This window comes from Tetrahymena thermophila (genome assembly GCF_000189635.1).
Source record: "Tetrahymena thermophila SB210 genomic scaffold scf_8254617, whole genome shotgun sequence".
NCBI classification, from domain to species: Eukaryota; Ciliophora; class Oligohymenophorea; order Hymenostomatida; family Tetrahymenidae; genus Tetrahymena; species Tetrahymena thermophila.
In genome coordinates, this window is record NW_002476387.1 from 818,947 (window position 1) to 840,986 (window position 22,040).

At 24.2% G+C, this 22,040-nt stretch overlaps 5 protein-coding genes across 5 annotated transcripts; 1 reads left to right on the forward strand and 4 right to left on the reverse strand. All coding sequences in view use genetic code 6, as the record gives it.

The window, feature by feature from the left end:
• Positions 1 to 156: 156 nt before the first annotated feature.
• Positions 157 to 2,027, reverse strand: TTHERM_00196350 (PCI-domain protein; the record flags this gene model as incomplete). Its single annotated transcript, XM_001017289.3, has 6 exons — positions 157 to 271; positions 336 to 433; positions 480 to 861; positions 1,073 to 1,288; positions 1,545 to 1,671; positions 1,805 to 2,027. 6 exons carry the CDS (start codon positions 2,025 to 2,027, stop codon positions 157 to 159), a joined length of 1,161 nt encoding a protein of 386 aa, XP_001017289.1.
• A 2,400-nt stretch (positions 2,028 to 4,427) lies between these two features.
• On the forward strand, positions 4,428 to 7,137 carry TTHERM_00196370 (chaperonin CPN60-1; the record flags this gene model as incomplete). The annotated part of the gene is made up of 4 exons (XM_001017291.2): positions 4,428 to 4,627; positions 4,888 to 5,300; positions 5,941 to 6,642; positions 6,728 to 7,137. 4 exons carry the CDS (start codon positions 4,428 to 4,430, stop codon positions 7,135 to 7,137), a joined length of 1,725 nt encoding a protein of 574 aa, XP_001017291.2.
• A 1,120-nt stretch (positions 7,138 to 8,257) lies between these two features.
• Positions 8,258 to 11,221, reverse strand: TTHERM_00196380 (WD domain, G-beta repeat protein; the record flags this gene model as incomplete). Its single annotated transcript, XM_001017292.1, has 8 exons — positions 8,258 to 8,392; positions 8,449 to 8,673; positions 8,739 to 9,281; positions 9,344 to 9,444; positions 9,507 to 9,803; positions 9,862 to 10,061; positions 10,280 to 10,898; positions 11,188 to 11,221. The coding sequence occupies 8 exons, from the start codon at positions 11,219 to 11,221 to the stop codon at positions 8,258 to 8,260; spliced, it is 2,154 nt and encodes a 717-aa protein (XP_001017292.1).
• Positions 11,222 to 13,230: 2,009 nt separating this feature from the next.
• TTHERM_00196400 (hypothetical protein) lies at positions 13,231 to 17,773 on the reverse strand (the record flags this gene model as incomplete). Its single annotated transcript, XM_001017294.2, has 3 exons — positions 14,351 to 17,773; positions 14,135 to 14,295; positions 13,231 to 14,065 (listed from the first exon to the last, which is right to left on the reverse strand). Exons 1-3 carry the CDS (start codon positions 17,480 to 17,482, stop codon positions 13,231 to 13,233), a joined length of 4,128 nt encoding a protein of 1,375 aa, XP_001017294.2. The 5' UTR covers positions 17,483 to 17,773.
• A 626-nt stretch (positions 17,774 to 18,399) lies between these two features.
• Positions 18,400 to 21,768, reverse strand: TTHERM_00196410 (Serine/Threonine kinase domain protein; the record flags this gene model as incomplete). Its single annotated transcript, XM_001017295.2, has 7 exons — positions 21,443 to 21,768; positions 21,080 to 21,351; positions 20,258 to 20,855; positions 20,121 to 20,176; positions 19,972 to 20,056; positions 19,746 to 19,918; positions 18,400 to 19,688 (listed from the first exon to the last, which is right to left on the reverse strand). Exons 1-7 carry the CDS (start codon positions 21,646 to 21,648, stop codon positions 18,400 to 18,402), a joined length of 2,679 nt encoding a protein of 892 aa, XP_001017295.2. The 5' UTR covers positions 21,649 to 21,768.
• Between the last annotated feature and the right edge of the window lie 272 nt (positions 21,769 to 22,040).

Consider the following 22,040-nt stretch of genomic DNA (forward strand, 5'->3'; position numbering starts at 1 on the left):
TTTTTAGTTGGTTATGAAAATAAAAATATGTTTTTTTATTTTAGATTGTTTTCTAAATATTTTTATATTTATTCCTGATAGATTTATATATAATCATTAATCATATTTTTTAAATATCATTATTATCAATCAGCAAACAAAACTAATTTTGTATAATCATGCTAATTTATCAGCGCTTTCAAGATAACTTTTAATTTTTTCCATGATGACTTTTAATTAATCATTCATGCTAATCCATTCCTTTTTATCAAGATATTTACCATAATTAGCCCTAATTTTTTTAAATAAAAAGAAAATTAATTAAATTCTGCTTTCAAATAAGATAAATTATTTACTTAACATATATAATTTAATTGTATTAGTCGATTTGAGCATCAATAATTTTGCTAGTGATAGCGAGGATGACCCAGTTTTCAACATCTTCTATGTTAATCTTTAAAAAAATATTATTTTAACTATTGCTTTACTATTTATTTTACATGGAGGTTTTATGCGAATTGTTGATAGCTAATGAGTTCACCTGATTTAGCGAATCTGGAAATAGATTGGACTCTAACTTTTTCAAGGTATTCCTCTTCAACAATATTATTATCTTTCAAACCATTAGGATTGCTTTTTTTAAAATCTTCAAATCCCTTAACATCACCAGTAATGAAGAAAGAGAAGATTTAGAATAAAACTGGATTGGACTTTTGTAAATGTTTTAATCCGTTTGTTTCGAAAATGGAACCATATTCAGAAAGAACTTGGCCGTAGTTGAGAAGTAAGTGAATATATTTCTTTAAAGTTTCGTCGTCTTACTTATCTTAAAATTCAAAGCTTTAGAAGTATTTCAAAACAATTTGGCATCTGAAGTCTTACCTAAATTAAAGATTTAAAATATTTTATGAAATTTAAAAATTAAAGTTATTTTTTTGGTTTAATTCAAGATTTTATTCTAAATTAGAATTAAATAAAATCTTTGACTTAGTAATTTATTTATTCAAAAATGGCTTGTTTAAAATAGAAATCCAAATTTAGAGATATAAAATTTGATTTAATTTTATAATAAAAAAGAATAATTGTAAATTACTTGATAGATTTATCTAAAGCATCAACAATATGAGAAAGAAGTTTCTTTTTTTCATTGTTGGTAAGATTCCAGTTCTTAGTGATAGTATCGATATCAGTGAAAGTAGTATTTAAAACACCAATTTTATCGTTTTTCTTGCTATAAGCAATAATGTAAAGCAAGAGAGAATATTAAATCTTAGGTAAGCTGTCCAAACCGTTGAAAACAATGCCATATCTAATTTAAAATTTAAAAAATAAAATTTTTTTATGCTTTTCTATTTACTTTGGCTAAATTTATAATTAAAAATAAATTTTGTTTCTATCTATCTATCAATATCAAGCAAGACCATAAATTATTTTTAATAAAGCTTGTTATATATCTTCTAATATTTTTTAAGCTTTTAAATACCGTTTAAGATAGAAGTAAGTATGTATGTGCTTGATTTCAGAATCTGAAATTTCTTATTTTTCAAATTAAATTAATATATTACTGAATTAAAACGTTGCTTGCATGTGATTCTTCAGCTTCAAGAACAGTTTAGTACTTTTTAAGAGTAGCTTCTTGTTTAGGAGAAGCAGTTATCAAGTAGGAGGTAATTGCAGAAATACTATTTAAATCTAATTATTAAAAACTGTATTAGAAAATTTATTTTCAAACCAATTAAAAATAATATTCTAATCTAAATAAGAAAGCAAATTCCTTATTTAGACCTAATTAATTGCGAAAAAGAAACAAATTTTGAATAATCACATTTTTGATCAAGCTTGAGATTCTTTTTTGCTTAGAAAAGAAGTTCAATAAGAGCTTCATAGCTCTAAGATTTCAAATATTAACTAGATTTTTGCTTAAATTCTTCTAAATACTTTTCTTCTTCTTCATCAAACTTAGAAGCTTTGGTTAAAGCCTATTCGATGTGAGCAGCAAGTCTATCTAAATTATCTAATTCAGTAAGCTTAATTAATTGGTAAGACATTTTTGACTTTTTCTTGTTATTTGGTTAAAAAGGATATTTTTTATTTATTTAATTAGTTTTGTTTTAATAATTTAATTAGATTTTTACTTTCAGCAATTCGCTCTTTTTATTTTTTGCACTTTTTAATTTTCTTACTTTATACTAATTAAAAGAAAAATCAATCAAATTAACAAGCAAAAAAACATACAAACAAATAAAGCCAATGAAGATACAAGTGCCAAATATAATAAATAGATAAAGAAACATGCCATATAAATAGATATAAACTTATCTTATTTAGATATAATTTATAACAATTACTCTATTCCATTTAGAATTTAATTTATTTATAAAAAATTTATAATAAAAATTATTTTATAAAATGATTAATTAATATTGTTTGAATAAAGCATCATACAAAGCAACAGTTAATTCAACTATTTTAAAATAAATATAAACCATATAATTAATATACAAGTACCAAGTATAAAAAATAAATCATATAAATAAAGAAACATATTCCAATAAATTTAATTTTTGAATAATATTCCATTTTTAAATAATTAATTAAATAAAAAATGATAGAATTTAAATTATTTTATAAACTGATTTGGCTATTATCTGAATTTAGCATCATAAAAAATAATAATCTATCCTTTAATATTTTTCAAACTTAATAGTGATTTAATAATTAATGTAAAATTTGCATGCTTTTTTTAATTTCTCTTTATATATTTATATATATAGTTTTTTATTTCATTTTTTTTAATAAAAATGATTTTTAGATTGTTTGTTTTTAAGTTTAATCAATAATAATAAATTTAAACAATTATTAATCAAATTTTTATTATTTAATTAATTTACCTTTTTGCCTTATTTTAATAAAATTATTTATTTAATAATTCAATGAATTTTAAATATTCATTTTGTTCTTAATAAAATAAATTATTTGCTTAAAATATTAATTTTTTATTGAAATCTTATAAAGTTTAATTAATAATTAAAACCTTTTTTATTACTTAATTTTTATTATTTTTATACAACTCATTATTTAGAAATATGTGTTTTAAAACAAAATAAATTTTTTGTTTTTAATTTATATTTAATTAATCTTTTTTTAAGTTCATGCTTTTAAAGCATTATTAATTTCAAATTACTAATAAATATATGAAACAAACACAAAATTATGATAAATAAATTATATATTTTTTAAATAAAAAATATTTTAACTTATTAAAGTTGGGATCAGAAGCTTAAATTTTCATACTCTACATAATTTTTAGTATTTAATATGAGTGATTGCTTAATTATAACATTTTAATTATACGAATTAGCAGTAATATGAAATCAATCTATTTCTTTTTAATATGAATGTTATTAATGATAAATTACTCCCTTAATAAATTAAGGATAAATGAATAAATTAATTAAATTAAAATACATTATGAATTAATCGCAATTTTTAGTCTGTTATTTTTGAATTCAAGGTTGTATCTTAATCAAATCTTTTAATTAAAAATTCTGTACTATGCTTCAAATTACTAGAAATGTATATTTTTAATAAGTATAATGAATATCTTTTAGTATTTACTTCTCGCCAAAGAAAAACCATGAATGGAATTATTTAGAGAAAAATCATATTATTTTTATTATCTTTGTTTAAGCTTACTAATTTTAGCTCTTGATATATAAAATTAGTAAGATAGAAAAATTTAATAATATGCGATACTATTTATTTTAGTTCTTAGAGAATAATTTGCAATTTTGATAACAAAGATATTTCAATTATATTTCAAAACTTACCTGATGGACTATAATAATTTTTAATTAAATAAATAATGAAATTTATATTTTTAAATAAATATTAAGTTTTTAAAATATTTTAGAAGTTCTGTAGTTTATACTCACCACACTTAATCCTGATTTAGGTTGGCTAAATCAACAGTTTTTTTATTTTATAGTTTGTATTGAGAATATGTACACAAGTATGTTGAGAGAAATTTATCTGATAAAAATTAAAATGAAATAAATATTGATAAAAATCAAGAAAAAGAAATTTAGAAAAATAGAAAACGTAGACTAATTATTATTTGAATAGTATATAAATCATTATATTTAGTGTCTATGTAAAAAGAATATGCTTGTTTTTAACACAATTACTGCTTTTATAGGTGGATCTCTCTTTGTATAATACAATAGCTTGTTTTAAACCCTTTTTCATTTTGGATTGCTTTTGAAAGACATTATTATTATTTTTCATGTTGAAGTTTCTAGAAATATAGAATAGAAGATTATGAAGTAGGGGTCTTCTAGTTATTAAAAACTTAATTTGAGGTCATATCCGCTTAAAAATTAATAAATAATCAAAAGATACACAAAACCAAAAAATAAAACAAATCAAGTAAAAATAAAAACACAAAAATGTTCGCCAAGAAAGCCGTTACCCAATACATTAAGTCTAGCACCAAGGGTTTATCCCAAAAGTTCCCTATGTTCTTCGCTGCTAAGGAATTGAGCTTTGGTATGGAAGCCAGATAAAAGATGCTTATTGGCTGCGAAAAGCTTGCTGATGCCGTTCAAACCACCCTCGGTCCCAAGGGTCGTAACGTTGTCATCGAATAGTAAGAAAAATGATTTTTTTATTTCTATATCAATCTTAAAACATTAACAATACATCATGAATGAGAGAAGAAAAGATAACAATTTCAAATATGGTGAAATTATTTCTTATCCTTTTGTTGGATGTTAAAATTTTAAGATTTTCAATAAAAAAAGCTTGACATTTTATTCGTTAAGAAGGAATACTTTTATCCTTGATAAAAGAAAATATTAGAATAAAAGTTGAATTTTAAGTTATTAACTTATACATTTAATTATATAGAACTTTCGGTCCCCCTAAGATCACTAAGGATGGTGTCACTGTTGCCAAGAACATCGAATTTTCTGATAAGTTCGAAAACATTGGTGCCTCTTTGGTCAAGCAAGTTGCTTCCAAGACTAATGACGAAGCTGGTGATGGTACCACCACTGCCACCGTCTTAGCTAGAGCTATCTTCAAGGAAGGTTGCAAGTCTGTTGCTGCTGGTATGAACCCTATGGACTTAAGAAGAGGTATCAACCTTGCTGTTGACCACGTCGTTAAGACCCTTAAGGCCAACTCTAGACCCGTCAACACCACCCAACTCATTTCCGATGTTGCCACTATTTCTGCCAACGGTGACCGTGAAATCGGTGATCTTATTGCTAAGCTCATGGAAAAGACTGGTGAACACGGTACTATCACTGTTGCTGATGGTAATATTTTGAATTTCAAATGCAAACAAAAAAAATACAGAAAATTCTATTAGATTTCTTGAATGATCTAAATAAAATAATTTGAGATAGATATTCTTTAGTTTAAATACGAAAACTAAAAGTTTATAATAGGGAATAGCCACGTTTGTATCAAGCATATAAAAACAAGCGTAGTTAATGAATACTATGACATAAAATAAACATAGAATAATAAGTAGTACTTAAGGATTTAAGCAGTAATAGATTATAAATTTACTCTTACATCAGTAAGTTAAGTGATGTATAAGTTGATTAATTAATTAATTTATTTATTAATCAAATAAATAATTGATAATTAAAGAAGCAATTTAATTGAGATATTGACAATTTTATTTTCTTGAAAAGTGATCATTGATAGATAGCTGGTGAAAAATTTTTAAGAAATTTCTCAAATCAAAATTAAATATAAAGAAGAAAATAAAATTTCTCGAAATTCTTTAAAAAGATTAAATAAACAAATATCTCAAATTAATGAAGCTTTAGCAACAACAATTTAATTTATTTAGAATATTTAAGAAATCTTAAAGAATAAAAAAAATTGTTTATGATAAAATATTTTTTTTTTAATTTATTAAAAATGATATTTTTATGAAATAAATAGGTAAGACCTTGAACCACGAAATCGAATTCGTTGAAGGTATGAGATTCGACAGAGGTTACATCTCTCCCTACTTCGTCACTAACACTAAGTCTTAAAAGTGTGAATTAGAAAACCCTCTTATCTTGATCGCTGAAAAGAAGGTTACTAACATCCAAGCTATCTTGCCCTACTTAGAACACGCCATGAAGTCCAACAGACCCATCCTCATTATCTGTGAAGATGTTGAATCTGAAGCTTTGGCTACTTTGGTCGTCAACAAGCTTAGAGGTGGTCTTAACATCTGCGCTGTTAAGGCTCCCGCTTTCGGTGATAACAGAAAGGCTATCCTTAACGATATTGCCATTCTCACCAACGGTACTGTCATCTCTGAAGATGTTGGTCTTAACTTTGACAATGCTGAAGTCAATGTTATGGGTACCTGCAAGAGAGTTATCGTTACTAAGGACGACACCGTTATTATGGATGGTTCTGGTGATTAAACTGCTATTAATGAAAGATGTGCTTAAATCAAGGAATAAATTTAAGAAACTACTTCTGAATACGACAAGGAAAAATTATAAGAAAGACTTGCTAAGTTCTAAGGTGGTGTTGGTATCATTAAGGTCGGTGGTGCCTCTGAAGTCGAAGTTGGTGAAATCAAGGACAGAATCACCGATGCTCTCTGTGCTACCAGAGCTGCCGTCGAAGAAGGCATCGTTATTGGTAATTTATTGTTTGATCTATTTATATATTTGACTTTCAAATAAAATTTTAATTTATTAAAAAATTATTTCTTAAATTAATAAAGGTGGTGGTTGCGCTTTATTATATGCTTCCAGAGAATTAGACAACTTGAAGGGTGAAAACTTCGATTAAAACATTGGTATCTAAATCGTCAAGAAGGCCATCCAAATTCCTTGCAAGACTATTGCTGAAAATGCTGGTAAGGAAGGAGCTATCATTGTTGGTAAATTACTTGAATCTAAGGATGCTAACCTCGGTTATGATGCTTCCAAGGACAGATATACTAATTTAATTGAAGCTGGTATTATCGATCCCACTAAGGTCGTTAGAAGAGCTCTTATCGACTCTACCTCTGTTGCCTCTTTAATGATTACTTCTGAATGTATTATTGTTGAAGATGCCAGCCAAAAGAAGGATGCTGCTCCTGCTATGGGTGGTATGGGCGGTATGGGTGGTATGGGAGGTATGTACTGATCTTACTTACCATCACTATTTACAATACTATTAATAATTTTCTAATATATTTTTAATCTAAAATACTAAAAAAATAAGCAAGTCTTAAATGAAATAAATAAATATAACTCAAATATTTTAAACAATTTTATAATGTATTTAGCCTTTCATTAAATTCATATTAGTAAAAAAGATCCTTGTAAATTTTTTTAGTGTTTTTTACTAATTACTTCATTTCTGATATTTTTGATATTATTTTGTATTAATCACTATGTCTTTTTACAGATAATATTTATTAATTCTATTTTCAATAGAAATTATCACCTTAAAAAACTCTCATAATAAATATAATAAAACTTAAATTAAAAAGAGTTAACTAAATTAGAAAGTATTATATTTATTATTATCATATACTGTAAATGCTCATTAATTAAGGCATTCCCTAAGTATCTTTTTTGTCCAAAAAAAATTGCCTTACCAATTTTAATAATTACCTTCATTATTTTATGAAAACTTGTAATTAATAAATAAATACAATAACTAAAGTTATTTTATTTTTTAATAACATTTTATAATATTAAGAATTATTTAAAAATATTACAACAATTAAAATGTTCAAACATTTGCATTTAATTAATTTGTCAACAAAATAAAATTCATTTCAAAAATAAATTAATTTTAAAAGAAATCTTTAGCAGCTAATTAAAGTAAACGTTTGTTTAAAAAATATCCAAACCATTATACAATTTTTCAATTTTTCATTTTAGAAATAAATAAATAATTTTAAATAATGTTTTATTACTTAAATAATGATATTTTATGGCTTAATTTTTATAAACAACTAAATTTGAAATTAATTAATAGAATTCTACAGCTAAATATAATAAAGTAATATATCTATCTAACTTCTTTTAATATTAAGATCTGAAAAAATTAAACTAATTTAAAATGAAATTATTGAAATAAAATTTATTTTTTAATCATTTATACTTGGCTTTGCAATTTAATGCTTTTAGACACAAACTTTATTATTTAAATAAATTAAAAGATTGATTTTAATATTTATTTTTCAATAAACAGAGAAGTAATATTTTATAAATATAATACTTAAAATAATTTAATTTGCAAGATTTTTATATTTTCATTTTTTAGCAGCTTTAGAGTTTTAAGGTGCTTCTTAATCTGGCTTGACTCCTTTTATAACTTCATTAATATATTAAAGAGCTTATTCTTAATATTCTTTTTCTAATTCTTCGTCTTCATCTACTTAGTTATCCTATATTTAGGTAAATTTAAGTATTTAGTTAAATATGAGAAATAGAGCTTTATTACGACTTTTTAGGTTGTAGTTACTTCTTCAGCAACTTCTTAATCTTTCTTTTCTTTTAATTTTTTAAATTCTTCTTCTCTAATTTCAAATCTATGTTTAAAGTATCTAACTCTTAAAACTTCACGATTCCAAAAATCGTTCATGGTTTTTTCTTCTTCTCCTATCTTTTTCCATAAGGTATATGGTAATTCTAAAATATGTACAGTACCATCATAATCACCAACTGCCTGTTTAAAAGTTAAAGCAAAAATAAATAAATAATTAAAAAGCTTATTATAATAAAAATATATACTAATGAATGATGTTGATTTTCATGGAATTTAATATATGAGAGAGGTTTAGCACCAACGTGATATGTAAGAGTTGCTTTATGAGATTAGTCGAGGAAATCCCAAACATTTATATTACCATCATTAAGTCCAATGATTACAACACCAGGACGTGAAGGTGAAAAAGCACCACATGTAATTTATCCTTATTTAACTATAGCAGAATCAAAAATTGGTACATCAACATCATGCTTCCAGATACAGAAATTGAAATCATGGATAGTAAGAATTATATCATCATAAAAGGGAGAATTTTCTAAGGCAACTGTAGGACGATAAGATCTTTCATTTTACCATAATTTAGTTACTTTGTCATTTCTGTTACTATCTTCTGTTGGGTGAACTGTCCAATCAACCAAGAAAAGTTCACCTTCATCAGATGTTCCTGTGAATGTAGGATTTCTTTAACCTTTTCTAAATGCAATTTGTGCACCACCCATTGTACCTCCACCTTCAGGTCTAACAAGTTGCAAACCGTAATTTGCTTTCCATTGATGACTGGTAATCTAAATAAATAAATAAAAAAAATAATTTTAAATTTAAATTTCATCATAAGTAGCTAAATTACATCAAATTATTTCTTAGAGTCTTTTTAATCATTAAATCTTGTATCCCAAAAACAAACTTGGCCATCCCAAGAAATAGATGCAAATTAGTAACAATCTCCATCTAAAATAAATAAATAGATAATAATTTAATAGAGCCTTAATGAAAATTGAAATTTTATTTACGAGTGGGATGAACAACATTATTAAATACTTTTCTATCAAATTCTACTGTAGGAGGAATCCAAGAAATTGAAAGAACTGGATTTTTATGGGAGCAAACATTTTTGCGGACTATTTCATTATTTGGTAGTTACTAGGCACTTGAAGGATCTTGAAGCTGAGAAAGAATCAAAGGATTTATTTCAGGAATTTCACTTTTACTGTCTTATTTAGCTTTCTACCCTTTTTTACCTGTTACAGTGTAAAGACTGTTACTTTATTTCAAATCCCACATGATAATTTAACCATTTGCAGCACCACCTATATTATTAATTTATATTTAAGATAAAAATTGCATTTTTAGAATAGTTTTATTTACCGATGACTATATTTGGATCTTTAGGATTAAATTAGAAAGTTATTATTTCTAAAGGACTTGTGAGAATAAGAACAGGATCAATTGAATGTTAGTCATCATAATCCCAAAATACAATCATAAATTTATGAGATTTCATACTATAAATTACTCTTTCCTCAAAAGTTAGATTTTCCATAAATGCAGCTGCAATATATTTTCCTCTTTTATTTAAAATGAAAGAAAAGTCATAAATAAGATTTAATTTAAATTTAAAATAGCTTTTCTTAGTTTTTTAATCATTTTATAACATTAAATTTTTATAATTTTTGCTATTTCATTAAAAGAAATAATGTAATATCTTTTTTTAAATTTCAAAATGCATTTTTATGCAAATAAATTAAATCAATTTTTATATTTAAAAATTGCAGTTATTTCCTACTTTTAATTGAGCTGGTTATTAGGTTGGAATTGAATACAAGATATTTTCTTGCCTTTGCATTATAAATAGTAAAATGTTTTCCATTCTTTAATTGCATTAGAAAGTTCAGTGCCTTCTGCAGCTACATCATCGGCATCAAATAACTCAAAATCGTTTTGATAAATATCAATAGTTTCATTTGATTGTAACGCTTCTTCCATCAAGGGATACACATTATCTAAAAATTTGAGAAGCTCTTAGTTATCATCTTCTATTTCTACAATTGTTTATTCATTATCTACAGTGAGAGCTTTATTTATACGCCTATTCCAGATTGTTTAAGTGGAAGAATTTACTATTGGATTACAACCTTATAAACCTATATCAATAACTTTATTACGGACATGAGCAAATGGATCACTTTGCTGTTTTACTTCCAACATTTTTTCACTTGCATCAGTTTCATTTAATTTACATGGTTATCCAAACTCTCTTCTTTTCTTAATGAATTGCATTTTTATGGTTGGTCTATTTTTCTTTATCATAGACAATTATATCTCCTTTACTGTTTCTTCAAACTAAGACTACCAGAATCTCCAATAGCGATTACGTTCTACTTTATTTTCTTCATCACTTGGGTCTATTTTAAATTAGAATGTAAATTTAAATACCAAGACATTAATTTCACTATTTAAAAAAATATCTCATATTATTATGGCTATGCATCTAATTTTATATCTTGTAAAAGCTAGATAGATACCTTCTTTATATATTTAAATTCATATGATAATAATGATCATATTGAATATTTATGAAGCTTAAAATAAACTTTCATAAAAAAACAAATGCTATTTCTGTAAAGGACTTAATTGGGTAATAATATATCTAATGCGTATTAAATTTAGCCATATCATATTTGTAATGAATACCTGATGAGCTTTCGTCTCTCTTGCTTAATTTCATTTTTTACTTACTTTTATTAATATATAGAAAAGAGTTCTTTGTTAATAATTTAAATCAAAAAAATAGTGAAATAAATTGAAACTTAAGAATTTTAATTAATTAATTAATGAATAAGGGCAAATCATTTATATAATTTTTGTTTATTTATATTTATTTATTTTATTAGTCATTCATTAAGGTTGATCTGTGATTGTTTTTTAACAAATATTAAGTAAGATAATCAACCTATTTACTAATCATACATATCTTTTCTTTTCTTCTTAATCTCTTGATAATCTATTTGCAAATGGCGCTAGTTTACTTATTTAAATACAATAAAAATAAAAAGTATTTTACATTTTTGTTGAATTCATACAGTTTATTTTGAACAATATTAAATTTTATTATTTAAAATTATTTTTTATTTATTTTATGATTCGTTATTTTTAAGGTAAAATTAAATTATTATAAGATATGGTATTTTAGAGAATGTTCTTTCCATTTTTATGAAAATACTTAAAGTAGTTAAGTAGGAGATTTGTTCTTTGATAAAAAAATTTATATTAAAAAATTTTCGAGTAATTAAAAACAAATGATTTGTTCAATTTTCAAAAAATCTATTTAACTTTAAAGTAGAATTTGTAAATAGATTCTAAAATAACATAAAAATCATAATTCTATTGATTATTTCAATAGATCTAATTTATTAGATAAGATTTGTCTAAACTCAAAGTAAATTGCATTCATATTTTCATAATATATTCTACATGGTTTTTCATAAATAAATAATATTAGGCTAAATAAATATCAGTTTACTTCTTAATAAGACAATAGAGTTGACAATGAAGAGGAAATTACAAAATTTTATACACAAAATTAGATTTTAGTTGAACAAAATAAATTTGAGGAAGCAATTTAAAGTTGGAATCAAATGAAGTCTAATTTGTCATTGAAAGGCATATCAAAAGAAGAATGTGATTACCAAATAGCAAAGATTTATTTAGAAAAAGGAGAAACTTAAAAGTCAATTGAGCTTTTTAACGACTACTTAAAAAATATTTCAAATCAAGAACATTATACTGATTAAATTATAGCAGATGAACTGTTTCATATTGCTCAAGAATTTTAAAAAGAAAGTTAATATGAGGAATCGATACCATTTTACTAAGAATCTCTTAAAAAAAACTATAAAAATGTGGAAATTCATTTGATGTATTTACAAAATTTGATTAAAAACATGAACAAAAATGATGCTGCCATCGAACATATTTACAAAATTATTAACCATAACGAACTTTATAACCCTATACTTTTTTCCTTTTTAGGTGAAGCTTATTTCAATAAAAGAGAGTACAGTCATAGTGTAGATTACTATCTTAAGTATTTAGATGTTATTTTAAGTGGCAAGAAAAAAGATACAAAAAACCAAGAAGAAGCAATAAATGAAGAGCTTAAAAATGCAAATTTAGAAATTGCTAGCTTATTTTTAAAGGTAGCATCATCATATTACTTCTTAAACAACTATGAAAAATCTTTAGAATATTATTTAAAGAATTATGAATTTTAGAAGGAGCACAAATATGAAATAAGTCATCAGATGTTTTTGAATATCTCTGAACTATATTTGAAATTATAAAACATATAAAAAAGTTTAGAAATTCTACAGATTGGATCTGAAAATTATCCTGAAATGATAGAATTTTAGTATTTCCAAGGCATGATTAACTTAAATTTTTTAAAGAATAATGATTAAGCATAATAATGCTTTGAGAAAGCTATAAAGATAAATAAAAAGCATTCTGATTCTTACAAATAGCTAGGCCTTTTGTATTTAAGACAACAAAGATATGAGGAAGCAGAAGAGATGTTTTTGAACTGCATTAAAATTTACCATAATGATACGGATGCTTTATATTACATGGCATACATTTTATAATATCATCATAAATCTCCTTAAGACGCCTTAATATGCTATCAAATGTGCCTTGATGTCAATTCAGAGCTGCCAGCTCCTCTAATGCAATGTGCTATCATTCATTACGATACCTCAAACTACGATAAAGCTATTGAATATATAACTAAGGCTCATTAATCTGACCCTGATTCTGAATAAATAAAATTACTCTATGAAAAAATGAAATCAAAGCAAACTATTAACTTTTGAAATATTTTTTTTTAGTATTTTCAGTATTTATATTTTCTACAAAATTTTATTATATAAAAATAAAATGCAAAATTATGGATGGATGGATATATAAATTGGTAGATTGATTAATATTTACAGTATTTAATTTATTTTATAATTTTCTATATTTATAAATAGTTTTTAATTATATTTTATTTATCAGATAAAATTTTGTTTTATAAGTCATTGATAAGATGATAGTCTTGGTTGGTTTTGGTACTTTATAATTAAAAAAATTGTTAATAAAGATAATAAAAATGAAACATTATTTTACATTAAGATTTGATGGCTTCAAGATATTGTTTATGTTCTATTGATTGTTCTAGAATTGCGAGTTTTATTTGGTACTTAATCCGTTTTGTTATTGGTTATATTATTTTTTTTATTATAGAATGCTATTAAAAGAGTAGTTTTCATTGTAGAATTTATTCTGATTTCCTGCATTTTGAGGTTATTGAACGAAGCTGCCTTTTTAGCTGTAATTAAAATTATTGCTATTTGTAATGTTGCAATTGTTTTAAAATTTTTATTCTTTTTCTCTAAGTAAATATGACTTATTTTAACTTGATTTTTAATCGCAATAGTCAATAATTTAATTCATATTTTTATTTTATAATAGAACTTATTTTTAAACCTTTTAATTAAAGATCTCATTTGGTGAATCTATGCAAGATATGTCACTAATATTTATTAATTTATTTTTATTTTTGGTTATGTTAAATTTATTTTGAATTTAATTTATATTTTACGTAAAAACATTAGTTGAAACTTCTTATTTCTGTTATCTTAGGAGTTATTCATAATCGCTTTGGGATTTATGAAGCATTTGTAATATGATTGTAATGCTTTCTTCGTTTTTTTTAGTGATTGTTTCTAATTCTATAATTCTCTGCTTGCTTTCTAAGTTTTCCTTTTAATTTTTAGTTAATTGTTAAAATTGGTTTGAATAAAATAATTGAATTTACCTTGATGTAATTTGCTTTCTCTTCTTTAATCTTTATTAATTCTTATGTAAGATTTTAGTTTACTTTTTCTAAATTGTCAGTCTTTTATTTTAAAGATAAAACTTTTGACTCTAGCATGAAAACTCTTCCTTCAAGCTGATTGCTTTAGGTACTTTTTGCAGACAGAGGATTAGTAGATATGCTACTGTTTTTAGGCTTTTGCTCTCTAGTGATGGTGTTATTGCTCTTCTACAAAGTATTCTAATTGCTATTGGTTTTGCTAATTTAAACACTGTTAGTATTGTGAGTGTTTTAACCTAGCTTAAAAGAACTGCCATTACCTTTTAAGTAATCTTTAATAATCTGGGAGTAAGTTTTTCTTTGCTATTCTGAGTCTATTGTCAAGAGCTATTATTAGTTAAGTTATTATGCAGGTTGCTATTATTACAACATTTAAAATTGCTGAAGCTACTTTTAAATTTGCTATGATTGTTCTATTGACATAGTTTAACTTATACCTTAAAATTATTGCTAACTAGGATAACTAAGTTAGGAAGAAGTTTATATATTGATAATTTATTAAGGATTAGAAATGTTGTTGCTGCAGTTCAGAATGTTGTTGCTGCTTTTGCTATTTGATGAAGTGGTAGAATTACCAATATTTTAGGAACTTACTAGCTAAGACATATTTGTATTAAAACTTACTTTTCTTTAGGTTGATTCACTTTCTTTTGGTAAGTTTCTAGAACTGTTTAATTATAAATTAGAGTTTTAGTTGTTTTATAGGTAGTTATTTTATTATATTTGATGGATTTCTTTTTCAAAATTGTTTGAAGTTTTTTAGATGTTATTGCTTGCTTAGTTATTATTTACAAAGGATTAAGTATTTTAGTTTTATTTGTTGTTAAATGAAATACTTTAATTAATTTAATGAGTGGGATAAGTGTTAGAATTACTTACATGTAATTATTCAGTGTTATCATTCTAATGTCTTCTCTATGATTTTTAATCGTTAGAGTTTAGAATATTGTTAAAATTATTAATTTGCATGTTTAACTGATTTGAAAAACTCATTAAATTACTGCTCTTTTGTGAGTTAGTAGAATTAGAAATGTTTTGATAAGTCTAAGATTGGATTTATTATTAATTATTTTAATTCATTTTCTCAGTTTAGTTTTTATTTGATCTAAAGCTTGAAATTTGTATATTTTAATTATTATCTTAGCCTCCTTTTGTTTGCGATGTAGCGGGGGTTATTGATTACCTGCCTTCTTTGGGTGAGGCTATTGTTTCAATCATAGAGTGTTATTCAGAAGAGTCATTTTAATTTTGTTAATAGCGCTACTTGCCTACGTCCTTTCTATCAACAAAAGCTTTATTTATCAAGAGATTTACCTTTTGAGGAAAAAGCAAATGACTTTGCTAATTGATTGTTTAATCTTCCTTTTTTTCATGTTCATTCATATACAAGTTAAACTACTAAACAAGAGGTCTAATGGAATCAGAAAGGTTAGATCCTCTTCCACTTAGGCTATTATTAGTATTAGATAATTGCTATTATTGTTGTTGCTACTATTATTGTTATTAGTACTTTGATTCATTTGATTAGACTTAAAATATTTAGCCGTTTTGAGTATTGGTTTTTTAACTACCATTTAAAGAAGCTTAGTTAAAAATCTCATGAATTGAATTTCTTTTAGAATACTTACTAATGTTCAAATCTTTAAATTCATTCTAATTATTTGTTGCATAGAATTAAGAAGATTCGCCTCTGCTGTGATGATATTGAGATATATTTGAAGAGGAGGTTAATGAAGGATTAATTTGTTGGGATTAAGATGAACCAATATTTTTATTAATTAATCCTGATGCTTAATTATTAGATTTAGGTGAAATAATAGAAGGATTTTGATTATTTGAAAGAGGAGATGTAGATTGTTAAAATGAAGAAATATTTTATTAGTTTAGATTTTTATTGTTTAAGTTATTGCTTGAGAGTGGTGAATGGCTTTATGATTTTTATGTCTTGTAAGATTAGTTAGTCTCTTATTATGTCTGTTAGTTTATTTTGTTAGAAGTGTTTTGCTGGCTTTGGAATTAACTTCCTTTTTGGAAGTCAGATGCATCGTTATTAAGAAACTGTGGATTCTAGATTGATTTGATTTAACCAGCATTACTTTCATTTGACTTAGCTTTGCTGCTGATTTAACTATTAGTCTATGTTAAAGGCTGATTTTGTCTTAGTACTTAATTCATTTAATATTTTTACTTGGCCTACTCATATTCTTATTATTATTGCTTTAAAATTTGCTAGTTTACCATATCTTATTAATATTATTGTTAATTGAGACTAGCTAAAAAAGAAGATGGAATAGTTTAAATATTTTTCTATAAGAGGATTTAATCACAGTTAAAATCGGTGCTTGATGAGTTGCTTGGATGAGTGTTTAGAATCTTTGTTGTGTTAGCTATTGATTTTTTATGACTGTGGAGACTCTATGTGTCTTTGTTAATTGAAGTTCCAAATTCACTAGAATTAGCAAGCTCAGGAATTGCTTATAATCCATCGCTGAAGGCAGGATAAGGAAAACAATTATGCTAATTAGAATAACTATATTTCTTATACTTTTAGAAAAACATGCTATCGAAATCATCATCTGCTTCCCCATCTTCTTCGTCTGAACCACTACTTCTTTTAGTACGATATTAGCTATCTTCGTTGAGCTTTTAAAGGTCTGCAGAAGGTTGGATGAATTAAGAACCATTTCTTGATAGTGTTCCCACATCGCTATTGTGTCTTTTCTTTTTTTGTAAATTCTTTCCAAAATTAAACATAGAGCTGGTACCTGCCGAAGAAGGAGGTTGTGTTTAGGATTCATCTTCAATACAATCCACAATAGTTTTTTTTTCTTCATGATTATTTTTTTGAGCATTAAGGGCCTCCACAGTAGAGCTTGCATCTATAATTCTGTTAATCTGAATCATTTTTTCGAAATCCTCTTTATTTTTTTTTTCTTCTTCAGTCATCTAAGGAGCCACCTAGAGCTAAGTGAAATCATATTAGGAGTTAGATTATGTTCTTCTGTGCCCACGAGTGGATCTTGCGTTTTGCAACTTCTACTAATGAGAAAGTTTGTCTTCTTCTGCTGACATACAAGTAAATTAGGATAGTTGATAAATGTAGAATATAAAAGAGACTCTGAGTTAATTTAGTAAGTGTAGTAAATAGTTTTATATTGAGCTTATTATGAATTTTTGCGGTTTATAATTTATGTTCTTCTATGTTTTATTTATAAGTTGTTTTGATAATCTTTGAAAGATAAAGATTTATTTTATAATTAGAACTAAATATACGAAGATGTATGCTTTTTTTCTTATTTTTATAATTAAAAACTTAAGGTTCGTTTAACTCTTTTTAATTATTTATTTTTTAATATTTTCTTTTAATAAATATGCGATAAAGGATATGATATCTATATATATCTTGCCTTATCTCATTGTATTTCATAATGCTTTTTTAACTTTATTATGCAACTAAATGAAAATATAAATGATAAAAAAACACATTCATTATTATCTTAATAAAAACAATTCAAAATCTAATAAAATTATCTAAATTTTTTTAAAATAATCTTTAGCACGACTAATTTTTGAATTTTTAATTGAATTTCAATCTGAAAATTTTTGAATTTAATTATTTCTTCTATTTCCAACGTTTATTTTCTTTGGTGTTAATTTTTTTATGGAGTCAATAGTCAGTTTAAAAATAAAAAATATAGTAAATTAAATAATATAATTTCTTACTTAGTTACAAATATTATCTGTCATAAGAGAACAAATATGAAATGAAATAATTAATTAAGTTAATTTAAAAACTGTTTAGTTTATTTAGGAAGATTTTTAAATTCTGTAATAATATTTTTTCTTCTTCAATTTATTTTACAATATAAAATAATATGCAATTCAAAGATATAAATTTAAAGTAGTTTTAATTTTTAAAAGCAAAATTATTTATTTTATTTTATTGCTAAGTTTAATTGAAAAAAATTTTTATCTTAAAATATTTTTTATCAATTTGCTAATTTTTGAGGAGAAAATTAATTTTATTAAATGTGAGGAGCTTCTATTTCTTAAATTGATATGTTTGGACTATATATCGAATTTTCACCACATTTAATTTGATAGTCTTAATTTATTAATATGCTGCTTTTATTTCTCTCGTTTTTTGTAATCGATGATAGATCATGAAAGCTTTTTTTATTTAAGCTCTTTATGACAAATTTTTTGTCGTAGTAGTATTTTGTTGAGTCAGGAATATTTTCTAAAGACTAACTTCTAGATTTACTATTATTTGTATCAGCGTAGTTTGATAATTATGGTATTAAATTTTCTTTATTCTGATTTAAAAGATTCTTAAATTAATTAGGATTATCAGATAATTAGCCTAAATTTTAATTATCTTCTTTATTTAACATTTCCTAAACATTTGCTCTGCACTTATCAATTTAAGACTAAGAACATTTACTGTTTATAAAAGGATGTTTTAATATTTCGTGGGATTTAATTCTTTCTTGTGGATTAATCTTAAGCATTTAAATAATTAAATCTAATAGAAGTTCTCCTTTTTCCTAATTATCAAATTAAGATAATATGTTTGTTAAATATGCTGGTAGTATTTCATTTATAGCTTTTTATTTTTGCAAGAGCTTCTCAAAGTCTTGATTTCTAATTGAAAATATCCCTGTCTTGATAACTGTTTTTTCTTTGTATGAAACTCTACATTTATAGCTCAACCACTAAGGCAATCCAGTTAACAATTCAAGAAGGGAAGCTCCAAAAGACCAAACATCTATTGTGTCTAAAGACCCTTACAAGTTTTAAATCATAGTGTGATTATTATTTTTAATGCGATTGTTTTCGTTGATAATTTAGTTAATTACTTCAGGAGGCATGTATTCTATAGTTGCTAAATTTATTGTACCCTTTTCATGATAACTAACTACAGATCCAAAATCAATCAAGGCAACTTACTCTAGATTGAATTTTTAATTTCCTTCAGATTTATAATTAATTAAAATATTTTCTGGCTTAATGTCACAATGTATAAGTTTATTCTCACTTAAAAGAGAAAGAGCAGAAGCAACTTTATATATAAACTAAGCCATTAGATTGTTTTCAAGTTAAATGAAATCATAATATGATTGCTAAAAATTAATTTTATAAATTCTCTCATTATTATGAAAATCCCCATTCAATCCATAAAATAGCTTAGCTGATGTTGATCCACCTAACTCAAATATTATCCAAGTGTCTTTAGAGTCTTTGATAACTTCAACTAAACCAATAAGGTTTTTTAATCCTTTTTAAATAGATTTAATTTTAATAACAATTTTTATAATTTTTAACTAATTCTTACTCTAATCATTTTAATATTAAGCTTTTGGTTAACCATCATCATTATAGAAATTTTGTAGAAGCTTAAGCTCTCTTTGAATAGATTCTTAGTTATTCTTGTTGACTATTTATTTTACTGCCACTTTTTACTGTGTTTTTGAGCTTTTACACAACCAAACAACAGAGAACCCTCCTCTTTTTTTAGTAATTAATTAATTAATAAATTAAATATTATTAATCATATTTACTTTCCTAAGATTTCTATTTTTTCATACCCCTAAGGACATCTTGATCCATAAAGCTTTGTCTCTTCTTCGCTTAAAGCAATTATTTCTTTTTTTAATAAAAACAAATATAAACTTTTTTATTGATAAAAGCAAATAATAAATAAATTTACCTTTAAAATTATTTTTGAAATTTAACTAATCTCCCTTTATTGCATTATTTGGTGACCTATTAAATAGCAAATTGATTTAATTAAATTTATAAAAATTATATTTCAAATTTATTATTTAATTATTTATATTTATTTACTGGTAGGATTTTTTTTGGTTGGGATTTTATTTTTATAAGTCTTTCTAGAACTATTGCAAATAGCCATCTTTTGGAAATGGGATAAATGTTGAGGACTAACATCTAATTTTATTTTCTAGTTAATTCACATTGTTTATAAGAACAGCAGCCTTTTGTTTATTGATTTATACTTTTAAGTTTTATTTAGAGAGATAAGGCTTTATTATCTCAGAAGGATATTTTTTATAGGAAAGTTATGGCAGAAGGGATTATTAAATTGATGCATTTAATTAATTTTAATTGCTAATATTTTAACTACTTTATTAATAATATAGCTGCTACTAGTTTTAGTGATTTTGTTATTAAGAAAATAATTAATGCTAATTTAAATTTTATTAATTCATATTCTTTTCTTATCTAATTGACTTTTCTGAGGCTACTGGCACAATATTATTTTATTTGGCAGAAGGTTATCTATTATTTGTATTGCCTAAGAATTCTAAGTTTCCCTTTTTTAGATTGTCTTATAGCATTGCTAGTCTCTATATATTATCGTTTATCTTTTGGATGTTTTATTATTAAACAGACTTCATTTTTTTAAAATCTTGGATATTCTTTGCTTTGAATAAATAAAAATAGAAATTAAGAAAATGTAGAAATTGCTAATAACATTATTTAAAAATATTTTGAATTAAGATGTAAACTTTTTATTAAGTACAGTTGATTTCTAAATAAAAATGTATGATTATTTAGGATTCAATCAACAAGTAAAACTATAAAACAAATTTACTCTTTGTGCTTTCAAATTATTTCAGACGAAAGAAAGAAAATAATTAATTCTACCATAAGGATTAGACATCTAAGAAAATTAAGGTTTATGTTCAGTTGCTGTAATGTTATTAAATTGTTGATTCGATTTGGTAAATTTTAAATCTTCATCAAATTTTTTAACCCTTGGAAGAGTTCCTTCTTCCTTCAAATTTTTAATAATGCTTTTGATTTCTACAGTATCACTAGAAGAAACTGTGAATCCATTAGGATTATTAACTTTGAAATCAGCGCTCACAAGTAACCCTCTATTTAAATCAGTTTCTCTAGATCTTTCATTCATAATCCTAAATAACAAACATTAACTTAACTTCAAAGCTGAAAAAATTGAAGTAGAAATAAATTTTTAGAGTGTTTAGATTAAATCAAAATCCTTACTTATTCATTTTTTTTGCGATCAGTTACTTATTATAAACAGAGTTAATTTTTTAAATTCTATCTTCTTCAAATGCTAACGCCTTATCAGTAATCGATTTATTTTGTTTTCTTTCTAAAATAGGTGATATTCCATTAAATCTATTTTATTAACTAGAGTCGTTGAGGACGCTAGCACTTTAAGAAGTTCCAAGTTTTAGCTTATTCATTATGTTTGAAATTAATTTTTAGTAAATTAGTTTGTTTACTTTCTAATTTTTAGCAAAATAAATTATTAATATTGTTATCCATTCAAACTCCCTTCTTATAGTTTTTAATAATTAAATTAAATAATAAAAATAAATCTTTATACTAAAAGCAAACTAAACTATAAATAATTTAAGTAGATATTTATCATCAAAATACTAGAAATAAATCCATATTTTCGATTCAGTATTAATTTTACTTTTGATTATTACTTTTATAAGTAAATTTATTATTTTTTAAGTGCTTTTTATATTAAAAACAAAAATACTTAAGAAGAAATCATCTTTTATGTTTTTAATTTATTACTATTCTTATTTTTAGTAAATTTTAATCAAGTTTAGCATTTAAAATGATA